The sequence below is a fragment of the Desmodus rotundus genome, chromosome 6 (assembly GCF_022682495.2).
Source record: "Desmodus rotundus isolate HL8 chromosome 6, HLdesRot8A.1, whole genome shotgun sequence".
Classification (NCBI taxonomy): Eukaryota; Metazoa; Chordata; class Mammalia; order Chiroptera; family Phyllostomidae; genus Desmodus; species Desmodus rotundus.
The window spans coordinates 57,134,236-57,161,056 of record NC_071392.1 but is presented as its reverse complement, the minus strand read 5'-3'; the positions used below and the strand labels follow the sequence as shown (position 1 = coordinate 57,161,056).

The 26,821-nt window shown below is 41.1% G+C and overlaps 1 protein-coding gene and 1 pseudogene across 1 annotated transcript in view; both read right to left on the bottom strand.

Moving 5' to 3' along the window:
- Nucleotides 1-26,821, bottom strand: part of HECW1 (HECT, C2 and WW domain containing E3 ubiquitin protein ligase 1) — an 803,434-nt gene extending 776,613 nt beyond the window's left edge. The window contains exon 1 of the mRNA XM_045193075.2: nt 26,408-26,821. Within this exon, the coding sequence (XP_045049010.1) occupies nt 26,408-26,437 (30 nt within the window). The 5' untranslated portion in view covers nt 26,438-26,821. The remainder of the gene's footprint in view (nt 1-26,407) is intronic.
- LOC139440995 (drebrin pseudogene) lies at nt 11,353-13,384 on the bottom strand (annotated as a pseudogene).

Below are 26,821 nucleotides of genomic sequence, written 5' to 3'. Positions count from 1 at the left end.
TTTTCTTGCTAATCTGCTTCATGTCTATTTGATTATTAGACCAGCCTAAAGAAACTTGAGGGTAGAGGAAAGTGTGTTTCTCTCCCACACATTCAATTTCTTGCAACAGTGATAACAAAAGGCTCCCATTGGTCAAAACTAGGTTAATTTCAGCATCAAAATAATAATATATATATAACTGTTCACATTGAGTAAATGAAAATCTGTGAGAACACAGATTCCTCTCCTCCCAAAACAAAAGAAAGAGAGAGAGAGAAAAAAAGGAAAGCTCTTTTTGAGAAAAGAATGACAGCTATTTAATATGGAAGGAATTATATCATCAGGAAGGCACCAATTTGTAATATTGGAATCCGGGAAGGATCCACTGGATGATAAAACAATTAAGTGAAAGATTATTGGGGAATAGGAATTTGTCCCTATTACTAACTGTGAAGACAAACTGTACCTTTTAATGGAGATCTCTAAAAATCACCTCTTTAACCAGTACTTCATAATAAATAAAATTAAATGACATTATATCCACATCAAATATGGTACAGTTAATATCTGTAACATACAAAGATTTCATGCAACTTGGGAAGAGAAACACCAAGACTTTACCTGGAGATGGGTTATTGGCAAAACACAGGTACAGAGAATTTGCAGAAACAGAGTTTCACTGTTTCTTTATCCCTCTGCTGGCAGTGGGAGAAACAACACTAGATGGGATAGCAACCATCAAAACCATAGCACCAGAGGCTTCACTAAATCAGGGTATTCTTCCCATGTAATGCCAGCGGGCCTAGAGGGCCCCAAGTTACATTTGCCTGCCATTGTTAGCCTGCAGCTTTTCGTCCTTAATCAGAAGATGGCTGGAAGAAGTAGAAGGGCCAAGGGCAAGAGGATGCACCAACTAAGCCTATCTTTTTTTGTCCAGAAAACATCTTTCTCAAAAGTTACTGTCAGAGAAGTTACAGGGCCACACCTACCTGCAAAGAGTCAGCCTCCTCCCTAGACAAAGAGCAGAAACAGAATGGCTAAATCATAGTACTCAGGACTGATAAACTGGACATTGGCACTTTGATAGACTGGTGTTATATGGAGCATATTGTTACAACTTTTCCGAAAAGAACAAAAAAACAAAAACCAAAAAACATAACTTCATTGTGTTTGAAGAAACCTCAATATATTTTAACATTCATTAGTTCTGTTTTGGGGAATAATTTCCATGTAAACAATGAGAAATACAGTCAGTGATTTCTGTACATTTGGTATTTATCAATGCAATACTTAAAAATAAAGAAAAAGGTAACATTAACTTCAGTGCCCTGTAATCGGTGAAAGGCTGAAACTGCTGGGTTGGCTGTCAGATAGCCTAGCTCTGAAAGCTTGTCAAGTCACAAAAAGACATCAAGTCTCGGTGTCCCCATCTATAAAGTGGGGTTAATAATACAGGGGTTGGCCAAAGTAGATTTACAGTTGTTTGTATGGAGAAAGATATGTAGGGTATGATTATTAGAATATTTTTACTAACTCAAAGAATGTCACAGTGCAACTCTAAACCTACCTTTGCCCATCTCTGTACTTCACACATACACTTGGAAGGATTAAATAACATTTTATATGTAAAACATACAGCAAAGTGCCACATAAAGAATTGACACAATAAATACAGGGGATGGGAAAAATAAGTTCACAGTTGTATGTGAAACAGAGTAAACAGGGCTACTATAATAACCATAACCTGCATGTCTTTTTCCATACAGACTAAAGTAAACCTACTTTTGCTCAGCCTTGTATATACATATATATGGAGAGCTATAAAAAGATTATCATATAGTCAATTAAAATAACATATATGACATAAAAAATTGTATGACAAGAAAATATACTTGGTACATTGTTAAATGGACACAACACTGTATTTATGGTATGACTGCAGTATTATAATGTATATATGCTTAGAGAAAATATATTAAGATGACAATGGTTTTTACTTCTGGACATTATGGATGGTTGTTATTTTATCCTTTATACATGTTTTTGTTTTCAAATGATTTATCTTATATAATCATTTTCATATAGTTCAAAGGTCAGTAAACTTTGTCTTAAAGGGCCAGTGAGTAAATATTTAAGTTTTACAGGCCATATGGTCCTTGTCTTAACTACTCAGCTCTGCTGTTACAGCTTAAAAGCAGCCATGGATACTATGTAAATGATGATGTGACTCTGTTCTAATAAAACTTCACAAAAACAAGAGACAAACCAGCCTTAGTTTGTAGATCTTTGTTGTAGATAACAATGCATACATGCTGTTTTTAAAATTTTAAGGCAGTGTAGCAAAAATTAAGAGGGAATATTGTAACGGTGAGAGGGTGGGAATGCAGAAGGTAAACAGCTTTGCATAATGCTTTATGAACAAGAGAAAACAGGCCAATTATGGAGGAAAGCAAAAGTGATACCTCAGTGGAAGAAGAAATCGAGCTGATGGGGTTTTATTAAAAAAAGAAAGAGTGATAGAAAACTATATATGTATACCTTGTCTCTCACTGGATTTTGTCCTGAAAACTTTGGCCCATTTCCCATGGCAGGGGAGTAGTAGGAGGCTCCTGGGACCACTGAACAGCCAAGTTAGAAACCAGACTTGGGAGCTTGTCAAACAAGAAGTCATAGAAAATGTCAGTGACCTAGGCCTCATCCAGTACCCCAAGAAAGGGCCCAGTAGCCTCTGATCAGTGTCACAATGGCACACTAATGCTTCACTCCTCTTGAATAATTCTGAGTAATAGAAAATACTTAATATTGTGTCAAAATCTTCTGCCCACTAGTTCTCACTCTGGTCTCAAATCAAGTCCCTCTGCCACATTTCAAATTTTAGCTATTTGAAGCCATGATCCTAGTCCTTTGTTTCCAGCCTAGAAATACACAAAGCAATTTTTCTAGAGCAGAAGCTGCAAATTAGAGGCTACAGTTATGCTTGGTCTGGCCAACTGAGTGCTGTAAAATCATTAAATTGAATGCATAAAAAAATCTTAAAATCATAAAATTTCTCTTAAACATCCAGTGTTTTGATTTTATTAGAAAAAAATTTAGAAGAGCTAGCAACATCAGGTCATGTTTCAACGTGTCAACAATTGGCTAACAACCAGCAGGAGCTCCTGGTTACAGGTCCTACCACCACCTACCTGCACCCTGAAACCCTCATTTCCCTGGACCCGAGTGCATCCACATTTTCTGTCCTGCCCTAAAATGAGCTAGCAAAAAGTAATGCAAAACATTAGGCCAAGAGTCCAGAAACAGCTTCCCACCCTAGGTTTAACAAGTTCAAGGCCATGATCCTAGAAGATGGGTGTTTTATCATGCGAAAATAAGGGGGTTAGGTGGAACATGGCTAGGTTTCTTCTCCAACAAGCATTCTATAAATCCACAAATAACTAATTTTCAAATATCACTAAGCTCATTGCCTAAAAAATGCCTGAAGTCATAAATTCATCTGCTAAGAGCACCTTAAAAAATAAATTTGAAAAATACAATATCTGAATCCCTCAAGAGCCATTTGCAAGTTCATATCAAGGTATGCTCAATGTAAAAACAAAGCTTGCTTGTCTCTAAACTGAAATTTCAAAACCAAGAGTTCTAAAAATTAAGAAAAAATTCTACCACAAAGTTTAATGTTTTTATACAAATAGTGCTTCAATTACATTGTTCAGTAGAAACAAATGAATACCTGACAAATGGAAGGGCCAGGACCATAGAATGACATTTTCCTACTTTTGACTTGACACTTCTTTCACCCAATTCCTACCCTGTCCCACTACTCTCACACCTACAGATACAACTTGGGTTTAAATGTGTTGTATTTCTTTTGCCATAATACCTCAAACTTTTCTATATAACTGAAATGATTCCATCAATCCTTTCTCCAATAAACTAAGAATATCTGAGGTTAGCATAATAAATGCCATTTAACCGAGAGCAGGACGCAGACTCCTAGAGAGTAGGGTCTTTTGGCTTCACCTCTCCACCTTCAGTCCACCCTATTTGAAAGCCTATGCACTCACTATTACACAGTTCAAACCAGGAGAGCATCCTGGGGCCCAGTATCCAGTGTGGTTTCCATTCCAGGCCTGGTCCACCTGCTAATCATGTGCAGCAAGCCAGGCCATTCACTTCACCTGGTCCTAGAAGCTTGTGAGTCCTGAGCTGATGGCAAGACTGACTTACAAAATGTCCCTTGACACAACTATTCACTGAAATCCATATGGTATATTTAGATTTAAAGAGTGCTTCCTGCTCTAGAAGATTCTCTGGATCACTGAGATAAGAAAATGTGTGGCAAATTTTTAAATCATGAGGGAGCATGTTCCTACAGCAGTGGACTCTTAAGATGCCCAAGATCAACAGCATTAGATTTTGGTAAAATTAAGTTTAATCAAAAAATATCACAATGATTTCTAAATCTCTCACAAGGGTAATATTCTGTTTAATGACTCTACTATGAATAACTTCCCAGGAAACAATATCATCAATTTGAGGATCACACTCCAAGCACTATGAAGACAAGCAATGTGACTGTGTCTCCATTCACAGTGGCAACCCAATTCCTAACCCAGTGCTCCATTAATACAGTGAAAAATGAAATAATCACTCTTAAAGGATGTTTTTCAAACTAGATATTTGAAAATAAAACATCAAATGATATTTGCCTTCTCAAACTAGATGTTTTTCCACTTCAGGGATTTAATCCTGCTATAACTTTTGCACATTTTCACATGAAACTGTAAGTAGATTTTTGTCTAGACAGAAAACTCCCACATGTAAACAAACATAGAATTCAAAAATGTTGAGAGGGGAAGATGGCAGCGAGGTAGGTGGGAGCTGACCCCACTTGCTCATGCACCCAACTGGGAAACCTAGACACTCGTCCTAAGAACAGAGTGAACTGGCAACAGAATTCCAGCCAAAATGAAGTTCAGAAGCCAAAGGTTGCAGAGGACACTTAAAAATAGATGGTAAGGTGATTTTGTAGGCTGGCAGGGTGGTGGCTCCCTCCCCTCCCAGAGCGGGGAAGTCACAGATCACATATCCAGGTCTATCTCTTCCAGGAGGGACCTGGAAGTCGCTGGGGAGATAAAAAGGCAGTAAGAGACACACAGCAGGTGGCATACACTGGCTGGGACAATATTCACCACCTAGGGCAGTAGTTGCTGGCTGGGACAATGCTAGAGAAATTGGAGAGCTGGATGAGATCTGGAGCTGGGAAAAGAGATGGGCCATGACTAGCCAGGGCCCAGACAGACTCGACTGGTCAGACAGTTGGTCTGTGTGGAAAGCTGGGCACCTGTTAGGAATAGCAGGTCGCACCCAATGGGGCTTCTCTCAAAAGAGACCATCAGCAGCTGTGCAAGAAGCTCACACACACAGGGACACTGCACGCATAGAGACCTCTTGCTGACAGGGTCCTCTCACACAGTGTCAGTGGCCAGGCCAATGAAGAGGGAGGAGTCAGGGCATGATTTGCTCCCACTCAGGGAGCCTCACAAATTGATCAAAGGGGGCAGTTGGGATTCAGAGAGGGAACAGTGCCCAGAGAGACTTCTTTCAATAAGGGAACTGAGCTGCCCTTCAGGGACTTAGCACAGTGTCCAAGCCAATAACAAGGGAGAAAGGGGGAGCGAATCGTTCCCACTCAGTGCACCTCATGGACTGATTGAAGGGTTGCAAAATGAGGTGGATTATCAGCACTGGCCTGGCACATAAGCCCAGAGAGGACCGTGTAGGCTGTACATGGCTCTGACTGTGTGGGCTGGAAACTGGGCACTTGTGATTATTGTAGTCCAGATTGAGCCCCCATCTTCATGGAACCACAGGAAAAGAAAAAGAGAGCCCAACCCCCTCAGTCTGCAGGATCCAGGAAGACCTGCAAAATCCCCTTGGGGGGTTTATAGCCAGCCTGGAGGCCATTTTTTTTTTCAAGAGTAAGAAAATAAGATCTGGAGCTATAAGAAAACCAGAGACGGATCCAGCTGAGGCAAGTTTCACTTTGATATCCTTCAGAACTGGCATGTTTTTTTAAATTTCTCTTCTTTCCATTTAATTAATAATTTCCTTCTTTTGTTGTTTATTTGATTTCATTGTTTGATTTGTTTTATTTTTCCCTATCATATTGCATTTTAATTATTGTTTCACTTCAATCGTATTCCAATAACACAATATTCTTGGTCTTTTACATTTTATTCTTTTTATTCAGATTATATATTTCTTATCATACTATTTTTATTCCAAATCCAACACAGCACCCTTCCCTGGTCTTAATCCATTTCACCATCTTCCTGAATTTATTACTGTTGTAGTTAGCTTTATTTTTTCACACACTATGCCAACATTCTATCCCTTACTCTCACTATTTCCCCTCCATCTAACCTTGCATAAGTGCTCTGCTAGCTAAAGTCGGCTAACATTCTTTTTCCTTTCCATTAAGAGTCTTATCTCTTTTTCACTTTTTACAAAAAGTGTCTGGTTGGGTGAAATATCACAGTTAATGTTGCACCTCCCCAAAGAATCTCTGATTTGTTCAATACTTGCCAGTATTTTCAATCCCATAGAATATTGTCGCACTGTCTTACTCTATTTCAACTTTGCCCTACCCTTAAGCAGCTGAGTAAAGAATTTTACCTTATTATTTTCTTTCTCCCTTTTTTTCTTTCTTCTTTTCATTTCTCTCTCTCTTTATTTTTCCCCTCTTTCAAACATGGCTTTATTCCTTATACTTACTAGTTTGCCTCCCCCATCCTCACAAAATAATTTTTCATTACTATAGACATCTCATATTCACTTTTCACTTTTTTAATATTCTTCTTCCTGTTCCATGTTACTAAATTTCATTGCACTGTCATTGCGGTCGACACTGCTAAGGGTTTTCTGCAATTTTGCTCCCACTGATCCAGGACCTTTTGAATTTTACTTCAAACATCATAGTATATTCTTCCTTCTTCTCTCCCTATTATCCCCATCACTCTTTTGTGTTTTACTTACATTGTAAATTTTGCTCTCTCCCTTTATGCACCTTGGGTTTTATCCCACTCTTATCAATTCTCCTCCATCTTACCACATAACAATATTTTCCCCTCTTTTAGATACTTTATATGCACTTTGTCATATCATATAATATCCACAATCCCTGTTCATATTTATTAACTTGAGTTCTATTGCAGTTGAGACTGCTGTTGTGGCGGGAGGTTCTTTTACCTGGCATAGATTTGGTGGTCTGGTAATACTGCTTTGTTAACCAACACTTGTACAACAGTATACAAGGTGGGAGCTGTGGATAGCAGTAAACCTGCCAGAGGAGAACCCACCAACAAAGGGGCCACCAACAGGTAAAGCTCAAGTACAACAAGAGAGCTCACACAAACAGAACAAAGGGCAACCCTAAAGCATCCACACAGGAAGATCAAATAGACTGCACAACTTAGTCCAACAGAACTTCTACTGTAGAAGTGAACCCTACGAAGAGACCAGGCAAAGCAAAGCATCTTAAATCATAGAAATAAACAGAAAGAGGCACCTAAAATGGGGAAACAAAGAAAGAACACACATCTGAAAGGAATGGAAGACCCCCCAGGAAAAGAACTAAATGAAATGGAGGCAAGCAACTATCAGATATACAATTCAAAAGAACAGTTATAAGGATGCTCAAGGAACTCACAGACAACTACAAGAAACTGGATGACAACTAAAACAGTATGAAAGCGGAAACAGAAACTATAAACAAGAACCAGGAAGAAATGAGGGATAAAATATCTAAAATAAAAAATACACTACAAGGATTACAAGCAGGTTGAATGAAACACAAGACCAAATTGGTGACCTAGAAAATAACATAAAGAAATACCCAGGTAGAGCAGCTACAGAAAAAGGACTCAAAAAATATGAAGATAACTTAAGGGAATTGAAGGACAACATGAAACACAACAACATTCAAAACATAGGAATACGGGAAGGAGAAGATAGAGATCATGGGATAGAAAACCTTTTGAAAAAATAATGCCAGAAAATTTCCCTAACCTGGAGAGGGGAAAAACCATGCAAGTTCAGGAACCACAGTGGGTCCCAATCAAGATGAACCCAAAGAGACCTGCTCCAAGGCACAACATAATAAACATGGCAAAATAAAAAGACAAAGAGAGAATCTTAAAAGCAGAAAGAGAAAAAGAGAAAGTAACATACAAGGGAGCTCTGAAAGGCTCCCAACAGAATTCTCAACAGAAACATTATAAGCCAGAAAGAAATATTCCAAGTAATGAAAAGCAAAGGCCTTCTACCAAGACTATTCTACCCAGGAAGGCCTTCCTTTAAAATAGAAGGTGAAATAAGAACTTGCCCAGAAAAGAGAAGGGTGAAAGAATGCACATCCACCAAATCAGCACTGCAAGAGAAGCTAAAGGGACTGCTTTCAGAAAAGGGAAAAAAAGAGTGAGAGCATGAGGGACATAGATACAAAGAGGGTAAAATGGCATTGAATAAGTATCTATAAATAACAATATTAAATGTACATGGATGAAATGTTCCAATCAAAATGCACAGAGTAGCTGAATGGATAAGAAAATATGACCAGCATATAGGCTGTCTACAACAGACCCACCTCAGAACAAAAGACCTACACAGACTGAAAGAAAAGGGTTGGGAAAAAAATATCCCAAGAAAACGGACAGGAAAAACAAGCTGGGACAGCAATAATTATATGAGACAAAATGGACTTCAAAACAAGGGCCATAAAAAGAGACCCAGAAGGACACTCCATAATACTCAAGGGAAGAATCCATCAAGAAAATATAAACATTATAAACATATATGCACCCAACATAGGAGCACCCAAATATATAATGAAAATCTTGGAGGACTTCAAGAAAGATATAGACAGCAACACACATATACTAAGGGATTTTAACACCCCATGTCAAAATGGATATATCTTCCAAATAAAATATCAAGAAGGATATTGTGGCATTTAACAATGGCCTAGATCAAATGGACTTAAGTGATATATGAAGAAGATTTCACCCAAAGAAGCAAAATACGCATTCTATTCAAATGCACATGGAGCATTTTCATAAATAGACCACATGATAAGACACAAAACAGACCTCAACAAATTGAAGAAAATTGGAATCATATCAAGTATGTTTTTGGACAACAAAGTCCTGAAACTAGAAACTACCCTCAAGGAAAAAACTCAAAAACACTCAAATTCATGTAGATTGAACAGTATGCTATTGGACAATGAATGGGTCAAAATAAGATCAAGGAAGAAATCAAAAAGTTTCTGGAAACAAATCAACACACAACAGCCCAAAACTTAATAGGACAAGCAAAGGCAGTCCTGAGAGGGAAGTTCATAGTGATACAGACCAACATAAAAAAGAAAGAAACATTTCAAATACATCACCTAACCTTACATGTACAAAAAGTGGAGGAATGACAACAAAGCCAAGAGTGAGTGGAAGGAAGGAAATAACCAAGATCAGAGCTGAATTAAATGGCATAATGACTAAAAGAACAATTCAAAGGATCAATAAATACAGAAGCTCATTTTTTGAAAAGACAAACAAATTTACAAGCCTTTAACCACACTTATCAAAAAAAAAAAAAATAGAGGTCCCAAATAAACAAAATCAGAAATGAAAGAGGAAAGACTACAACTGATACCGCAGAAATACAAAGGATTGTAGGAAATGACCATGAACAATTATATGCCAAGAAATGTGAAATCCTGGGTAAAATGGACAAATTTCTAGATTGTAATCTTCAAAATCTGAACTGAGAAGAAGCAGAAAGCCTGAACAGACCAATAATATAGCTGGTGAAATCAAAGCAGTAATCAACAATCTCCCGTTACACAAAATACTGGACCAGATGATTTCACAGGAGAATTTTATCAAACATTAAGAAAGAGCTAACCCATATCTTTCTCAGACTACTCCAAAAAATTCAAGAAGATGGAAGACTCCCAAAGTCTTGTTATGAGGCCAGCATCCTCATAATCCCATAACCACATAAAGACACAACAAGGAAAGAAAACTACAGGCCAATATCACTGATGAACATACACACTAAAATCCTCAACAAAATATTGGTCAACAACATGCAACAATACATTTAAAAGATCATACACCATGATCAAGTGGGATTCATCCCAAGGGTGCAAGGATGGTCCAATATTCACAAATAAAAAACTGTAACACATCACAAAAACAAAACAAAAGACAAAAATCACATGATCGTATCAATAGATGCAGAAAAAACATTTGATAAGGAACAGCACCCATTTGCAATAAAAACACTCAGTAAAGTGAAAATAGAGGGACCATTGCTCAACATAATCAAGGACATATATGAGAGACCTATAGCCAACATCATGTTCAATGGGCAAAAATTAAAAGCTTTCCCACTAAGATCAGGAACAAGACAAGGGTGTTAGCTTTCTATTTAACAGAGCATTGGAAGTCCTAGCCACAGCAATCAGACAGGAAAAAGAAATAAAATGCATCCAAATTGGAAAGGAGGAAGCAAAACTGTCATTCTCTGCAGATGATATTATAGTGTACAGAGAAAACCTTAAGGGCTCCACCAAAAAACTACTCGACCTAATAAGTGAATTTGGTAAAACAGTGGGATACAAAGTCAATATTCAGAAACTAAAGGTATATTTGTACACCAAAAATGAAATATCAGAAATGGAATTCATGAAAAAAAATCCTACATGCTACAGCAACAAGAAAAATAAAGTACATAGAAATAAACCTAACCAAGGAGGTAAAAGACCTGTACTCAGAAAACTATGCAACACTGAAGAAAGAAGAAAGAAAGAAAGAAAGAAAGAAAGAAAGACACAAATGGAAGCATACACCATGCCCATAGATTAGAAGAATTAACATCATAAAAATGTACATATTATCCAAGACAATTCATAGATTCAGTACAATCCCTATTAAAATACCAATGAGATATTTCACAAATATAGAACAAACATTTCAAAAAATCGCACACCCCCCTCAGGGATCCAGAACTGGCAAGCCATTTATTGCCATGTTTTCAAATTTGTGCAAAATATCTGAAGCCCTGGACAGAGATACAAAAATACTAAGTGCTATTTTTCAAAAAAAACATAAAGCTAGGAAAAGAGGTGGGGAGCATTTTCCCACCAGAGAACCTCCCTTCCCAAGCAGGGTGAGGCCTCCACCCCCACCAGCTGAGTGAGCAGGGGGACTAAGCACTACAATCTGGACTGGGCAGAGAGGAGGTGGAATTTGCAAAAGCATCTCAACTACCAATGGAAGGAAAGCCAGTCAACTGTACAAGTTTCCCATAAACTTAAAACAAAAACAAAAACAAAGAAAAGCTGTAAAAGGCCCTGCGGGTGGGGAAGCGGCCAATTCCCAGGTCCCAGATGGAGCTGCTTTGAGTGCAGGTACGGAAGGCCTTTAGGCAGAGGCCAGAGCAGGTGACTGGGTCTGCATCCCAGCAGGTGATGTCAATTTCTGGAGGCTTATTGTGGAACACAGAAGGCAGAGCCTTTGCACATAGATCTTCTGATTGGGTGTATCCTTCTCTTGTGATTGGCTGAAGTACACCTCACTGGCCTGAGTCCCTTCCCTCTGGGTGATCTCGCCATTGGTCAGCAGGTGGGGCCCAGGCTCTAACTCCAGTTCCGGTTCAGGCTCCGATCCAGCTCCTCCAGAGTGGAAGGCAGAGCTGGGGCCTGGGCACCAGGCGGGGGCTCCCCTTCTACTTCTGCCTCTTGGTCACAGAAGGTGGCTGGCAGCTCAGGCAGCTCATCAAAATTGAGGAGGTTGGCACAGACTTCACCTATTGGTGGCACTAGTTCCTGAGCCCCCTCACCTCCACCAGAGTGACCTCAGAACCTAACGGTGCCGTGGGAGACCTAGGTTCAGCCTGGAGTGCAGAGATGCCATCCCCATGGCCAGGCCATAGGTTGATGAGGCTAGAAGAGGCAGGGGTGGCGGTGTTGGCAACAGCGGTGTCAGCAGCAGCAGTGTTGGTTTCAATAGTGGCAGCTGACAGGGTGTCGGTTGCATTGGGGTCTGCTATGGCAGACTCTAGAAGGGCAGCCAGGATGGCCTCCTCCGCAGCTGCCATGAACATGAAGACCTCTATGGGGCTGCCTTGACCCTGGGGAGGCTCCGGTGCCCGAGGGTGCTCCTCCACAGAGGCAGTCCAGGCCTGCAGGGCTGCAACTCTAGCTTCCTTGCTGGTCCCTTCGCTATCCAGGTGGGGGCCAGGCTCCTGGGTCTCTTGGGTTTGTGGGAGTGGGGGTGGCAGTGGTGGAGGCTGAGAGGACATGAACTCATCCAGGGCCCGTTTGATCTGCTCAGAGACAGAAGTGGAGGCTGTGCTGGAGTCAGATGGGCTCCAGGTGGGTATAGGGGTGGGCGGCATCCTCCAGTGGCTGTCCAGGTGGCTGCCTGGTCAGTGGCCAAAGGGCGAGGACACATCGCAGCTGCCCACGGCCGATGCGACTCATTCCTGCTGCTTGAAGAACTCTCGTGGGTTGTCAGGCCGCTGAGCAATAATGGCCACTGCCTCCTCTACCTCAGATTCTGACTTCTTCATCTGGGTCTCTACCTCTTCATACTGCTGGTTGCCAAAGATAAGCTGCTCCTTCAAACTCCTCTTAGCCTCCTCAGCTTCTAAAGTCTGCTGTTTCCTGGATCTGCTGTTTCCTCTCTCAGTGCTCTGTTCCTGCTCCTCTTGCTCCATTCGCTCTTGCTCAAACCTCGGTCTCTCATCCGGGGCTTTCTTCCACTCATCCTCCTTCCTCAGCCCTTCCTCCTTCTTAGCCTACTCCCAGAACTGCTCACAGTTAATCCACTTCATCTCCATAGCCACATCAGTTTTCTGATAGGTGGTGCCCACTGGCTCAGCAGTCTCATCCTCACGCTGTCACAGTTGCTGCAGCACAGGGCTGGAGAGCCTTACCAGCCCATTGGAAACCCGCTGCCCAGTGGCACCCTCATCGATGAATGGTGCTGGCATTCACAATCACATGGACACCCTGGAAGAATTCGGCCACCTTAGCCACATGGCTGGCACAAACGCATTTGCAGGTATCAGGCACATCTTTGCCAACCCAGTTGATGAGCACATATTTTGGCAGAGCAGTCTGGGAGTCCTTGACACTGTGGAAGCCGTACATCACCTTCTGGTTCTCAAAGTGGCCAGAGAGCTCCTACAAGCCCCCATCTCCTGAAGCTGCAAACTTGAGGTCATCTGAGCCATCCTCACATGTGTACAGAGCCCAGTAGGCCATGCTCTCCTCCTGGATTACCTCTTCATATGCAGCCAGCAGCTCCAGGCAGTGACCGCTGAAGCTGACGCCAGCCATGCTGCCGGCCGGACGAGGCCAAATGGACAGACGCATGGAGGGACAGAATAGGAGGGATGGAAGGAGGGAGTCACCGGCATCGCTGCCTCGGAGCCTCTGCCAAACATTTCAAAAATTTATGTGGAACTATAAATGACCCCAAGTAGCCTGAGCAATCTTGATAAGGAAGAACAAAATAGGAGGGATCAAAATATCTGACATCAAGCTATACGTCAGGCCACAGTAATCAAAACAGTCTGGTACTGGCATAAGAACAGACAAATAGATCAATGGAACAGAATAGAAAGCCCAGAAATAAACCCAAGTGTCTATGGACAATTAATATACAACAAAAGAGGCAGGAGAGAAAAAATGGAGTTAAAGTAAACTATCCGATAAAGAATGTTGGGAGATGTTGCAAAAAATGTAACTGGACCACCAACTTACGCCATGCACAAAAATAAACTCAGGGTGCATAAAAGACTTAAATATAAGTCATGCCACCTTAAAAGTCCTGGAGTAGAATATAGGCAGGAAAATCTCAGGTATTCCACACAGCAATATTTTCAGTGATATGTGCCCTAGAGGCAAGGGACATAAAGGAAAGAATAAACAAATATTCAACTTCATCAAAATAAAAAGCTTGTGCATGGATAAAGAAAACATCAGTAAAATGCAAAGGGAACAAATTGTATGGGAAAATATATTTGCAAATGATTCCTCAGACAAAGGTTTGATCTCTAAAATATATAAAGGACTCACACAACTCCACTCTAGAAGATAAACAATTCACTTAAAATATGGGCAAAGGACCTAAACAGACACTTCTCCAAGGAGGACATACAAAGGGCCCAGAAACATATGAAAGGATGCTCAGCATCACTAGCCATCAGAGAGATGCAAATTAAAACCACAATGAGATACCACTTCACACAGGTCAGAATGGCCATCATAAACAAATCAACAAACAAGTATTAGAGAGGATGTGAAGAAAAGGGAACCCTAGAGCATTGTTGGTGGGAATGCAGACTGGTGCAGCCACTGTGGAAAACAGTATGGAATTACCTCTGAAAACTAAAAATGGAACTGCCTTTTGACCCAGCAATTCAACTGGTGGGATTATACCCTAATAACCCTGAAATACCAATCCAAAAGAACCTATGCACCCCAATGTTCATAGTAGCACAATTTACAATAGCCAAGTGCTGGAAGCAACCTAAGTGCCTATCAGTAAACGAGTGGATCAAAAAACTGTGGTACATTTATACAATGGAATTCTACACAGTAGAAAGGAAAAAAGAGCTCCTACCCTTCGCGACAGCATTATGCTAAATGAAATAAGCCAGGCAGTAAAAGAGAAATACCACATGATCTCACCTATAAGTGAAACCTAATCAACAAAACAAGCAAGCAAGCAAAATACAACCAGAGACACTGAAAGAAAGAACAAACTGACAGTAACTGGAGAGGAGGGAGGAGAAGGATATTTGGGGATAATGGCCATCAAGGAACATGTATAAAGGACACATGGACAAAGCCAAAGAGGGTAGGTTCAAGGGTGGGAGACAGGGATGTGTGGGGTAGTGGGATAAAAATGGAGACAACTATACTTGAACAACAATAAAAAAGAAATGGAAAAAAAAAATCTGTGGTACATTTATACAATGGATTACTACACAACACAAAGAAAGGAGTTCCTTTCTTTGAGCTCCTTCAAAATTCTCTGAGTCCTTTGAAATTCAGAAATTTCTACTCTGTTGCTTCTTTTAGAAAGTCCAAAAAGTTAGGCTTCTCCTGAAGAAGGAAGTTACTTAGATATTGGTAAGAGCATCACCTTGGGCATTCTTCATACAGGTCTGACACTATTCATGGCAGAGCAGGAGGGCAGGGAGAAGATGGGTTCCAGAAGATGTCTAACGGCATCATTTCAGGAAAACTTCTCTCATCTCCTAAATGAGAGGTTTTCTCCTTAAGGATATACAACAAGGATATTAGAAATTTAAGATATCATCCAGCTATAAACTTCATTTAGTCTTTAGTTACTGAGTTCTGTTACTTAGCACTGTTCTTAGAACTCAGGAGAATCAACTAACAAAGCAGGTAGAAATTCCTATTCTTGTGGAGTTCACCTCTTCCAACTTTTACTTAACCTTATGATATGCATTCCTTTGATACATACATTGTGCATAATGTCATTCTAGAAGAAATAACATGCAGACCTTCTCAACTATTAGGTTGTTCCTTGGGTCACTTATTCATTTAATATTCAGAGAAGTATTGCGGTAGAAGATGGGATAAATGTCCCATTCAGAAGATGAATGTGACACAGCCCTTAACCTTGGGAAGCCATCTCATCATCTACTAGGAAGGTTGAAAGGCAGACCCATTAGTAAGGACATACAATAATACCTATCACAGGAGAACTCTGGGGGGGGGTAGAAACATATCTTCCTATTGGGAAACTGAGTGATGGCTTCTGCTAGGATTGAAGCTAGATGTTTTAAATGAATAAACTTACAGATGGGTAAGGAATCTAAGATTAGAATATAGCCATAAGGAAAAATACATAATTATAAGCAGGTACACAGAACTTATTTAGAAAAATGGGGAAAAAAAGATTCATTTGGCTATAGCAAAGGAAACATGGCTGGCTACAGTCACACAGGCCAAATAGGACTTATTTTTTAGACTTTGGTGACTCCCAAGGGTTTTGAACACAGGAATGACATGCCCACATTCAAGATGACAAAGTCAGTGTGGCCCAGACAAGGCAGACACTAAAGGGCAGACAACAGTTTTATCAAGTTCTGGCAATAAAAACAACAGCAAGTAAGTGATTTAACTCAACAATAATTGAGTGACTTCCTGGGTGCTGAAGAGGAAGCAAAGACAAGCTCCAACTTTAAGTGTTACAGAACACAACTAGGATAAATTACAGATTCAGTACCAACAAAATGTTCAAGCAGTAATGAAGAATCCCAAACCACCCCCCCACGACAAGGAATAGGGGAAGTAATTTATGGAAAATAAAAAGAATATTTTTAAAGGATCCAGAGACCTAAAAATACCATCCAAACTCTAATTCAGCAGAACCTAAAGGGATTTGATCTCATAAACAATGTGTCTATTATGTTCCAGGCCCTAAGCAAATAAACAGGTCCCCGCTCTAGGATGTTTACACATTAGGAAGGAAGACAGAAAATAGACACATAAGCAAGAAAATATATAACAAACAGGTGGTGCTAATTGGTGTGAAGAAAATAAAAACCAGGAGATGGACAAAAGCACACTATAAATGGAGTTTCAGAGAAAGACTTTCTGAAGGCATAACATTTCATTAGCCAATGGGTCAAGCTTGCAGATAGCTAGGAGATATCCCCAAGATCAAGGGACCAGCATGTGAGATGAGAGTAAGCCTAGAATGTTCTAGGAAGAAGGAGATTGAGGACTGGGGGCTGGTAAGCAGAGCAAGGAGACGGGTGAGGCAGGAGCTGGAGGCCCAGTTATGCAGAACCTTGTAAGCCAAATGAGGAGTTTGGATTTCATTCTGAGCAGGATGGAAACATTGAAGGACTAGGGACAAAGAAATAATAGGCATTGTGGCTGTTGTATGTTGTATTTATGATATATGCCAACACCTAAAATAATGCCTGACACATAGTAGATATTTAGTCAACATTTTTTGAAATAATAAATTATCATTAGGGCTGGTATACACAGAACAGATTGTAGATGGGCAAGGAGTGCAGGAGACTCACTAAAAATAAGTGTAAAAGTCAAGAGATCATGGTGGCTTACTTAGGGGTGGTTGTCCTGGATGGAGGGGGTGAGAGAAAGGGAGAGCATTTTGCTGAAAACCAGATTTTGGTGAAAAAGAGAAATCAGGGGATACATTTGGACTGAGCATCTGGAATGAGAGAGATGGAGGATACTGGAAGGAAAGTCAGGGAGTGAAAACGGGGGGGTAGGCAGTTTACACATATGAATTTAAGATTATAGTCAAGGGAAGATGCTGACAATGGCATACTCAAGTCTAGTGTTCTTGGAACCAGAAAAAAAAAATTTGGGTTCGGCTGTCTGCCCCAAAGAAAGCCAAACTTGTGAAGCAGATGTTGGTTCAAAAGAAAAAGTTTGATTCAGTTGCCACATGACCAGACAGAATGATGGACAACTGTCTCAAAGACCATCTACCCTTCCTCCTCAATCCTGCAGTTCTTACAAGGATAGGATGGGGAGGGCTTTTTTTCCTATCCAATTATCTTTCTAGCTTTTGGCATACTCAGTGTAAGAACCTCCCCAGGTGCCATCTTGGCCAATAGGAGAGACTTCCTGGTGCTCTGACTGACTGTCTATGGTAGCATTCTGGGAATGAGTCAACACTGATGAAATCAACTTGAGATCATCAGCATGGAGGCAGTATTATAGCAAAGACAAGGATGCAGGTAAGAAGGAAGAGATCTAAGAGCAAAACCCAGCAGAATTCCATCATGTAGAGGTCAAAATTCAGTAGAGGTTACTAGGGATAAAAATTCAGGGGCCATCAAGAGAGCCTGAGGAAGAAGATCCAGAGAGGTGGCAGGAAGACCAGGAGAATCTGATGTCCTGGAAGCCAGGAGCTTGAGAAAGAGGGAATGGTGCACAGTGTGAGAGGCTGCTGAGGATGGAGAACTGACCTTATATATATTTGACAAGGCAGAGACTGCCTGTGGCCTTCATGAGAGCAGTGAATGGGACAGGTGGGGACAGGAACCTAGGTAGGTGCTCTCAGAGAGGCAGAAGGAGAGATGAGGCAGCAGCACAAAGGGACTTTAAAATAAACTCATGCTGTTCTGGCCTCAGGCTGCGTGGCAGGCATTTGTTTAATTTTTCCATAATTTACATATATGTTAAATATATTGTTTGTCTAAATCAAACATTACATGATAAAATGTGTCTTTATATGCTGAGATGGAGAGTGGAGAGTGTAAACAACTTTTCAAGGTGTGTTTCATAAAAGGAAACAGAACATCAATGCCCTGGGGGGTGTGGGGTCAGGAGATCTATAAAGTGTTACCATATTACACTGCATTTGTGTGCCAACAGTTTCCTTCTTGTCGTCCCCTTTACATACAGCTCCTGTATCTGATAAACAGAAGCAACACTGAGGAGATGGAGGAGGGGAAAATGGCAGGCAAAACTCTAAATTATTTTTTCTCAAATTTCAAAAGTCCTATTTTCACAAATATTACTTGTGCTCAAAACATAGAAAAGACTTGCTAATTAACTAGCTTTAAATTTTGATGGTAAAAGGACTTATGACTAATAGTAAAGAAAAAAGAGAAGTCCTTTGAATGATAACAATCTATTGATGTGTCCCGTAGTTGGTTGCTTTTTTTCCCCCTGGTCAGTGTATCATAGGGAGAAAGATGAGGAATGGCGAATGAGTTTCATTATCTCTCATACTGACAGCAGGTGAGCAAGGTCTTATGCTTAGTTCTAGTCTCCCCATTTTTTTCATCTTATTAACCTGAATCTGTGAACTTTAGTAATGTGCAAGACTGAGAATCCTATTTCTCAAACTGCTGTTAACTTATTATACCCTGAAAGCAAAAGCAGTGAACATTTGAGCAAGTTAAGTGGGTGTCGATTTAAGGGCAAAATAATTAAATTACCATCCCTGGCCATGGGTGTGAATTTTGGTCTTTTTTCCCCCTTTCATACATACAATATTTCCCTGACAGCTGTGTAATACAAATAGATCTAGAAAGTGTGAAAAAGAAAATCTGTCCCACTAAATACATGAAAGGGACTCCAAATGAAGTCTCCATAACAGCATCTCCATCGGGCATAGATGGCTTCTCTTTCCAGCTCTCCCCACCTTCACCCCCCACACCAAAACTGGCTTCAAGTTCTATTCACTGAATTCTCCCAAAAATACTGCAATACAATAGATGCCTGATAATACCAGAAGAGCCTGTCTGTACACTATATCCTTATTTTTCAGTCCTCTGTGAACATCAAGCTTTGGGCCAATAAATCAGGAAACGTGTGGATTATGAATTAATGTTAACAGCACACATCATTTGTTGCTACGGAGATCCAGATGTTTTTCTAGTAACGTGGGAGCTCAATGGTCTTTGTGATACCGTGCCACTAAAACAGTGACATCATGCACCTACCACTTATTTTCCCTGAAGTGACCATGTCACAGAATATGACAACCACTTATCAATACCCATATATCCAAACATTATTGTATGGGATATATAAATCACCTATATCCTGCTTTGTTTCCTCAAGTATTTTTTAAAGATTTTATTTATTTATTTTTAGAGAGAAAATAACGGAAGGAGAAAGAGAGGGAGAGAAACATGAATGTGTGGTTGCCTCCTGAGCAACCCCCACTGGGGACCCAGCCCACAACCCAGGCATGTGTCCCCACTGGGAATCTAACCGACAACCCTTGGTTTGCAGGCCCACGCTCAATCCACTTAGCTGCACCAGCCAGGGCTGTTTCCTAAAGTATTTAAAGAGACTTTAAAATACAAATACCTGGTGATCAGAAAGTCCAAGAGAAATACATGTCTGCTATAAAGGAAATCATCCAGTGAAACGCTCTGCCTGTTATACTCATATCTAAACTTGAAAAGCAATATTTATGAAGAAAGTAGAAAAGTCTGAGACGACCAGGAAGGTTATGAGGCTATGACTCCTGCATTTGGTGGGGCGTGGTGGGGTGGATGGACAGTTATACTAGTGGCATGTATTTTATGAAGGAGACAGGAGGTCAATGGAATTAAGAAAGGAGGGGGAAAACAAAATGAGGAAGCAAAATGAAATGGAAAGGGATAAATCTCAGGGAACACTTTTGACTGCGAGTTATTCAAAACACTATGAAACACACTAAAGGTGAGAATAAAAGTGCTTTACTATAGGTACTGGAACCTTAACTATCAAACCCTAAAGTTCTAAATATTTTATATAGGAGTTGGGGATTGTATGCTTTTTGGAACAAGAAATGCTACAAATCTTTTTCTTAGTATAGTAAATCTAGTCTTACAAATAAGAAAAATTATTATATTTACTGAAAATGGCATTAACGAAGGACTCAAAGTGATTATTAGATAATCCAGGGGCTGACAAAGAGAGCCTTAAGTAGTTCTACTTTATATATACTCAAGTTATCACTAATACTACTTGCCCTCTAATTGGCTCAACTGAATAAACTAACAAAAATAATTACAGAATCATGGTGGTAGATGTGACCTTTGTACTCACCAAGAAGAAGAAACTAAACCTCAGAGAAGAAAAATGACTTGAAAAAAGCCATATTGAACTTTTCACACTGTTTTCTCTAAAAGGCCATGAACATCAAAGATGCCCAGGGCTGTACCACAGAAAGGGCATATGGGTACTGGACTTCCTGGTTTCCTAACAGTCACCAGTCCTGCTTTTTTTGTTTGTTTGTTTGATTGTTTGGTTGTTTGTTTTGTTTTGTTTTTAGTATGGAAAGGAAGAAGGTGATGGGAGAGAGGCAGGGAGGAATCAGTCTGTCTATAAGTAACTCCCGTTAAGACAGAAATTTGCCTATTGGGCGACTCCATCAGGGTGAGCTAGCCAGGAATGATGGCTGTCTCTGATGGAACTGCTGGGTTGTTTCAGAAGCACTTGGAGAGGAGGAGGGCAGAAGGCACTCACCCTTTCTGTTTGCAGGTTAGAAGACAGAGTGCTTGGGCAGAAAAAGGCTACAGAACAGAGCAGATATCAGATCGATTTTGTCAAATGGACAATAAAAGTCATTGAACTAAAAAACAAAGGACCACAGTGGCCTTGTAATACAGTTTGATATCAGGTATTGTGATCCCTCCTGCTTTGTTCTTCTTTCTCAAAATTGCTGCTGCTATTCGAGGTCGTTTATGGTTCCATATGAATTTCTGCAATGTTTGTTCTATATCTGTGAAATATGTCATGGGTACTCTAATAGGGATTGCATTGAATCTATAAATTGCTTTGGGTAGTATGGCCATTTTGATAATGTTGATTCTTCCAATCCATGAACATGGTACATGCTTCCATTTGTTTGTATCTTCCTTAATTTCTTTCTTCAGTGTTGTGTAGTTTTCTGAGTACAGGTCTTTTACCTCCTTGGTTAGGTTTATTCCTAGGTACTTTATTTTTCTTGTTGCTATATCGAATGGGATTTTTTTCCTGATTTCTGTTTCTGCAGTTTCGTTGCTGGTGTACAGGAATGCCTTTGATTTCTGGGTATTGACTCTGTATCCAGCTGTTTTGCCAAATTCATTTATTAGGTCGAGTAGTTTCTGAGTGGAGTCTATAGGGTTTTCCATGTACACTATCATGTCGTCTGCAAACAGTGACAGTTTCATTAAACAGCCTGGTACTGGCATAAAAACAGGCACATAGACCAATGGAACAGAATAGAGAGCCCAGAAATAAACTCAAGTCTATACGATCAATTAATATTTGACAAAGGAGGCAGGAGCATAAAATGGAGCAAAAACAGCCTCTTCAACAGATGGTGTTGGGAGATCTGGACAGCTACATGCAAAAAAATGAAACTCGATCACCAACTTACGCCATACACGAAAATAAACTCAAGATGGATAAAAGACTTAAATATAAGCCGTAACACCATAAAAGTCCTTGAGGAAAACATTGGCAGGAAAATCTCAGACATTCCACGCAGCAACATCCTCACAGACACATCCCCTAAAGCAAGGGACATAAAGGAAAGAATAAACAAATGGGACCTCATCAAAATAAAAAGCTTCTGCATGGCTAAAGAAAACAGCACCAAATTACAAAGAGTACCAACAGTATGGGAAAACATATTTGCCAACGATACCTCAGACAAGGGCCTGATCTCCAAAATATATAAAGAACTCACTCAACTCCACTCCAGGAAGACAAACAACCCAATTAAAAAATGGGCAAAGGACTTGAACAGACACTTCTCCAAGGAAGACATACAGAGGGCCCAGAGACATATGAAAAGATGCTCAGCATCACTAGCCATCAGAGAGATGCAAATTAAAACCACAATGAGGTATCATCTCACACCAGTCAGAATGGCCAACATAAACAAATCCACAAACAAATGTTGGAGAGGATGCGGAGAAAAGGGAACCCTTGTGCACTGTTGGTGGGAATGCAGACTGGTGAGGCCACTGTGGAAAACAGTATGGAATTTCCTCAGAAAACTAAAAATGGAACTGCCCTTTGACCCAGTAATTCCGCTGCTGGGATTATACCCTAAGAACACTGAAACACCAATCCAAAAGAATCTGTGCACCCCAATGTTCATAGCAGCACAATTTACAATAGCCAAGTACTGGAAACAACCGAAGTGCCCATCAGCAAACGAGTGGATCCAAAAACTATGGTATATTTACACAATGGAATTCTACGCAGCAGAGAGAAAGAAGGAGCTTATACCCTTTGCAACAGCATGGATGAAACTGGAGAGCATTATGCTAAGTGAAATAAGCCAGGAAGTGAGGGACAAGTACCATATGATCTCACCTTTAACTGGAACATAAGCAATAGAAGAAAAAAGCAAACAAAATATAACCAGAGACATTGCAGTTAAGAACAATCTAACAATTGCCAGGGCGGGGGTGGGGGGTGGGGGCGGGGATAGTGGGAAGAGGGTATTACAGGAACTACTATAAAGGACACATGGACAAAACCAAGGGGGAGGGTGGAGAGGGGGGAGGGAGGTGGGTTCACCTGGGGTGGGGTAGAGGGATGGGGAGAAAAGGCATACAACTGTAATTGCATAACAATTAAAAAAAAAAAAAAAAAAAAAGAACAATTGAAACCCCCAAAAAAAAACAAAAAAAAAAAAACAAAAAAAAAACAAAAAAAAAAAACCAAAGGACCCAAATTGCAGCATAAGAATTTGCAGTCTACCTTATTTTCTACTGTGGGTGTGGTGCAACCTCTCTCAGAGGCAGTGTAGTAGGAGGCCTGGATGGGAGTCCTAGCTTGCAGATTCTCCTCAGCATCTTACATAACCTCTTTGATTCGCCTATTTCTCTCACTAAGGGAAGAATTCCCACCTACTTCCTGCTTAAACAAGTAGATGGTATTTTTATGACCTGAAATCCACTCAGTCAACTTCCTGAGAACAAACCATGGACTGGTCAAAGTTCAAGGTGCTGGAATATGAGAGAAATTTAACAATGTTTTTGTCCTCAAGATACTCACATCAAGACACAGGCAAGCAGGCTGTGACCCATTCACAACTCAGGTAACTACAATAGGGCAAGTGCAAAAGACATGGGAAAAAGGGAGGGAGCAATGATTTATTTTGCTAAGAGGTACTAGTACTCCAGGATGTTATTTTGATTATAACTTAAAAAAAAATAAAATAGCACACTTCTGTGGCAAATTGTGTAAATAAGTACAAACCAATGACCAAATATCTCAACTATCCCTAAATTGTACAAAATACTGTAATCACATGAAACACTTTGCTTGCCTATTTAGAATAATTGTTGCTTCAGTCATTTTTATAACAAGCAGATGCTATTGTCAATTGCTCTGTGGAATGAAATAGCTACTTAGAGTCTTTCATTCAAAACAAAACAAAACAAAAACCATTGGAAATAAGCTACAGTCTCAATTATCCACAAAAGATGAGGAAAGAGAAAACTTGTTATCCTATTGTATTAATTGAACATTCTTCTCTCCACAAACCCTCACAAAATCTTTGCTATAGTGGATTTAAAAAATGACCTATTTCAGTTGTTGGTTAATTTAATTTATGAGAAAAATGCAGATACTGGGATTTTTAAAAACTGCAGGTATAAATATAAACCATAAATTTTAGAATCAATCCCTGGTTTGCTTATATATTTTGGGCTATAATCAATCATTTGTTTTGCTAAAGTGGGTAACTTCTTTTACTCTTCTATCGTTATCACACACCATCACACAGTGTTGGAACTGGAAGGAAACACAAATCAGATTGTCAGTCCAACTTACTCACATTACAGATAAAGAAGGGACTGAGGAGGCTTGTCTTCCCATGATCACAGCTGGTCTTTTAGCATCTTCTATAATAATAGTCATATCCAATGCAAACATCAGAGAAGGTAAAGCTTACAGTGATCCTTTAAAACATCTATCTTTAAAAGTCAGAAGTGTAAAAGACATCAAATGATGCTACACAAACAAATCAGAGCAGTTGCAGTCCCTCTGTATTGATGCATTTACAGACTGTTCCAGTTCAACATGTGACCTCCCTACCAAGCCAATAACATATATGATCTGAACAAACTTAGGCAATTTGCCTTCATGAAATACCCCAGGCAAAAACAGAACTGTCACTTCACAAAGCTATCAATTGCACTAAACTGGGATTTGAAAATTAGTCAGAACATGCTCTGTGAAATTAAGCACTCTGAAATCCTGTAGGTTTAGAAATTAAAACAGCACTACATTTTTCCAAAACCACTTTCCAGAATAGGAAGCAAGAAGGGGCACCAAGGTAGTTATACTACACTCTATTTCTCTACCAATCATACACACACATTATACCAGGGTAAGCATGTGGACTCTAATCCCTTATTAGTGAACAACACACGTTTTCAAAATGAATTCCTGATCTAGAAGGAATTACTGTAATAGGCAAAGCTAGAGTGAGTCCACTGATGAAAAACACAGGCCTGACTGCCTGCTTTGTGCTGTCTTGGACAATGACACTGCTGGGGTCTTTATAGGCTGGCCTTTTCCTGTAAGGCATGATCTCCTAAATCCCAGGAAAAAAGATGTCAAGATGCCTCCCTTAGTCTTTAAACTATGCTTATCTCCCTATACCTATTTCTGCTGAAGATAGCTTTGTTATCTTTTAAAAGAGTAAAAATAAAAACAAGGAAGAACTGCACCACTGCAGATCCCAAGAGAAGGAAAAAAATCCCTTCAGCAATGACAAATACTATCTTCAGCAACTAGGAATATTCATCACATGCATTCTGGTGCCCCCTAATGCAGACTGGGACAGGCCGTGCCTGAAACCACAAGAAGCCTGACATCTGCAGTCTGAGTCCCTGCCAGTTCCCCCCACGCGCTTAAATTCAGCAGAGAAGTTATGGTGTCCATATTCTGTATGCAAAGACAGACAGACCACCCACCCACATTCCTCAAATGGGCCAAGTGGCCGGAACATCAAAGTCACAGAGCAATCAAAAGTCACTGGAAGAGAGTGGGTACAGAGGAGCCACATTGTTTGAGCCCCTGGATTTTGCTGCATTGTAATAGACCGGGATGTAGGGTAAAACGAAGCGCACCTTCAGCCAAAATGGACCAGACGCGTTTTCCTCGGGGGCTCCTCTCCACCAGTGTGCAGGTCGCTTATCTTAGGTAACAAGACCCACTGCTCTCTTAAAACTCCTGTAGCGGGCTCCGCTGAGCGGCACCGCCAGCTAGGGACTGGGAGGTGCTGAAAGAGCACCCACACTGCGCATTTCCACGCCAGCCACCACCCAAAGAAGCAAGGGCCTAATCTGCCACGTGCCCCCAGAGCGAGCATCTGCAAACTGGTGAGGAGGCTATGGGTGCTCGCACCATTAGCCGTGGGTATTGCCTGGGACACAATTATCTAAAAGGAAGCCCAAAGCAAAACCCAAACACAGAGCTTTGGTACGCAGTGTTGGGTGTGGGCTGGGAAGGGGGTATTACGTAGGTCTCTCCGCCCCCTCTCGGATACCCCTTCCACTCTGGGAGCGAGCCGGAAGCGGAGGAGGCGCGGCAAACCCGCTTGGGGGCTTCTTTGTTTCTCTCAGTCTCTTACAGGAGGGCCGGGTGTGTCTTCTGTACCCAATCCCGGACTGACACCCGACAATGCCCACGGGACCCTAGCAGCAGCGTGCCCCAAACTGACAATTTAAGCTCCCGGGAGAAGCGAGAGGGTGGGGAGGAGGGTAGATCCCGGGCCTTGGGGAGGGAGGTCACGGTCGGGCCTCGCGAGGGAGAGAGAAGCTGCCCAAAGAAGGGAGGAGAATGGGGCTGCAAGCAGAGTCCCAAAAGACACCAGCTTACCTTGGCAGCCCAGGCCTGGGCACAGATCATGCTCCTGTCAGGGCGTAGATTAGAGCCAGCGAGGTACACGCACCCTACAGGGTGCGCCAGGCCGCGGGGACCTGGGGAAGGGACCAGGGTACCCACCCGCTGTCGCTGAGCTCCAGGTGCCCTAGGCAAGCAGTGGCCTCTGCTAGGGCAGAGGGCGCGTGGGGGTCTTTGAGTGGTGTGAGCGAGGAAAGGGTCGCTGGGTCAGAGACGCACAGTATTCCGACTCTAATAGCGGCGCTTGATGCACGGTAACGAAGCACACTTCATCGCTTCCTCAGCTCGCATCCCCTCCCTCCTGGCCTGTTCCTCTGTGGGTACCACACTCCCGAACCAACCACTAACCGGGCTCGCTCTCTTTAGCGTTGCCCCACCCTACAGGCTCCT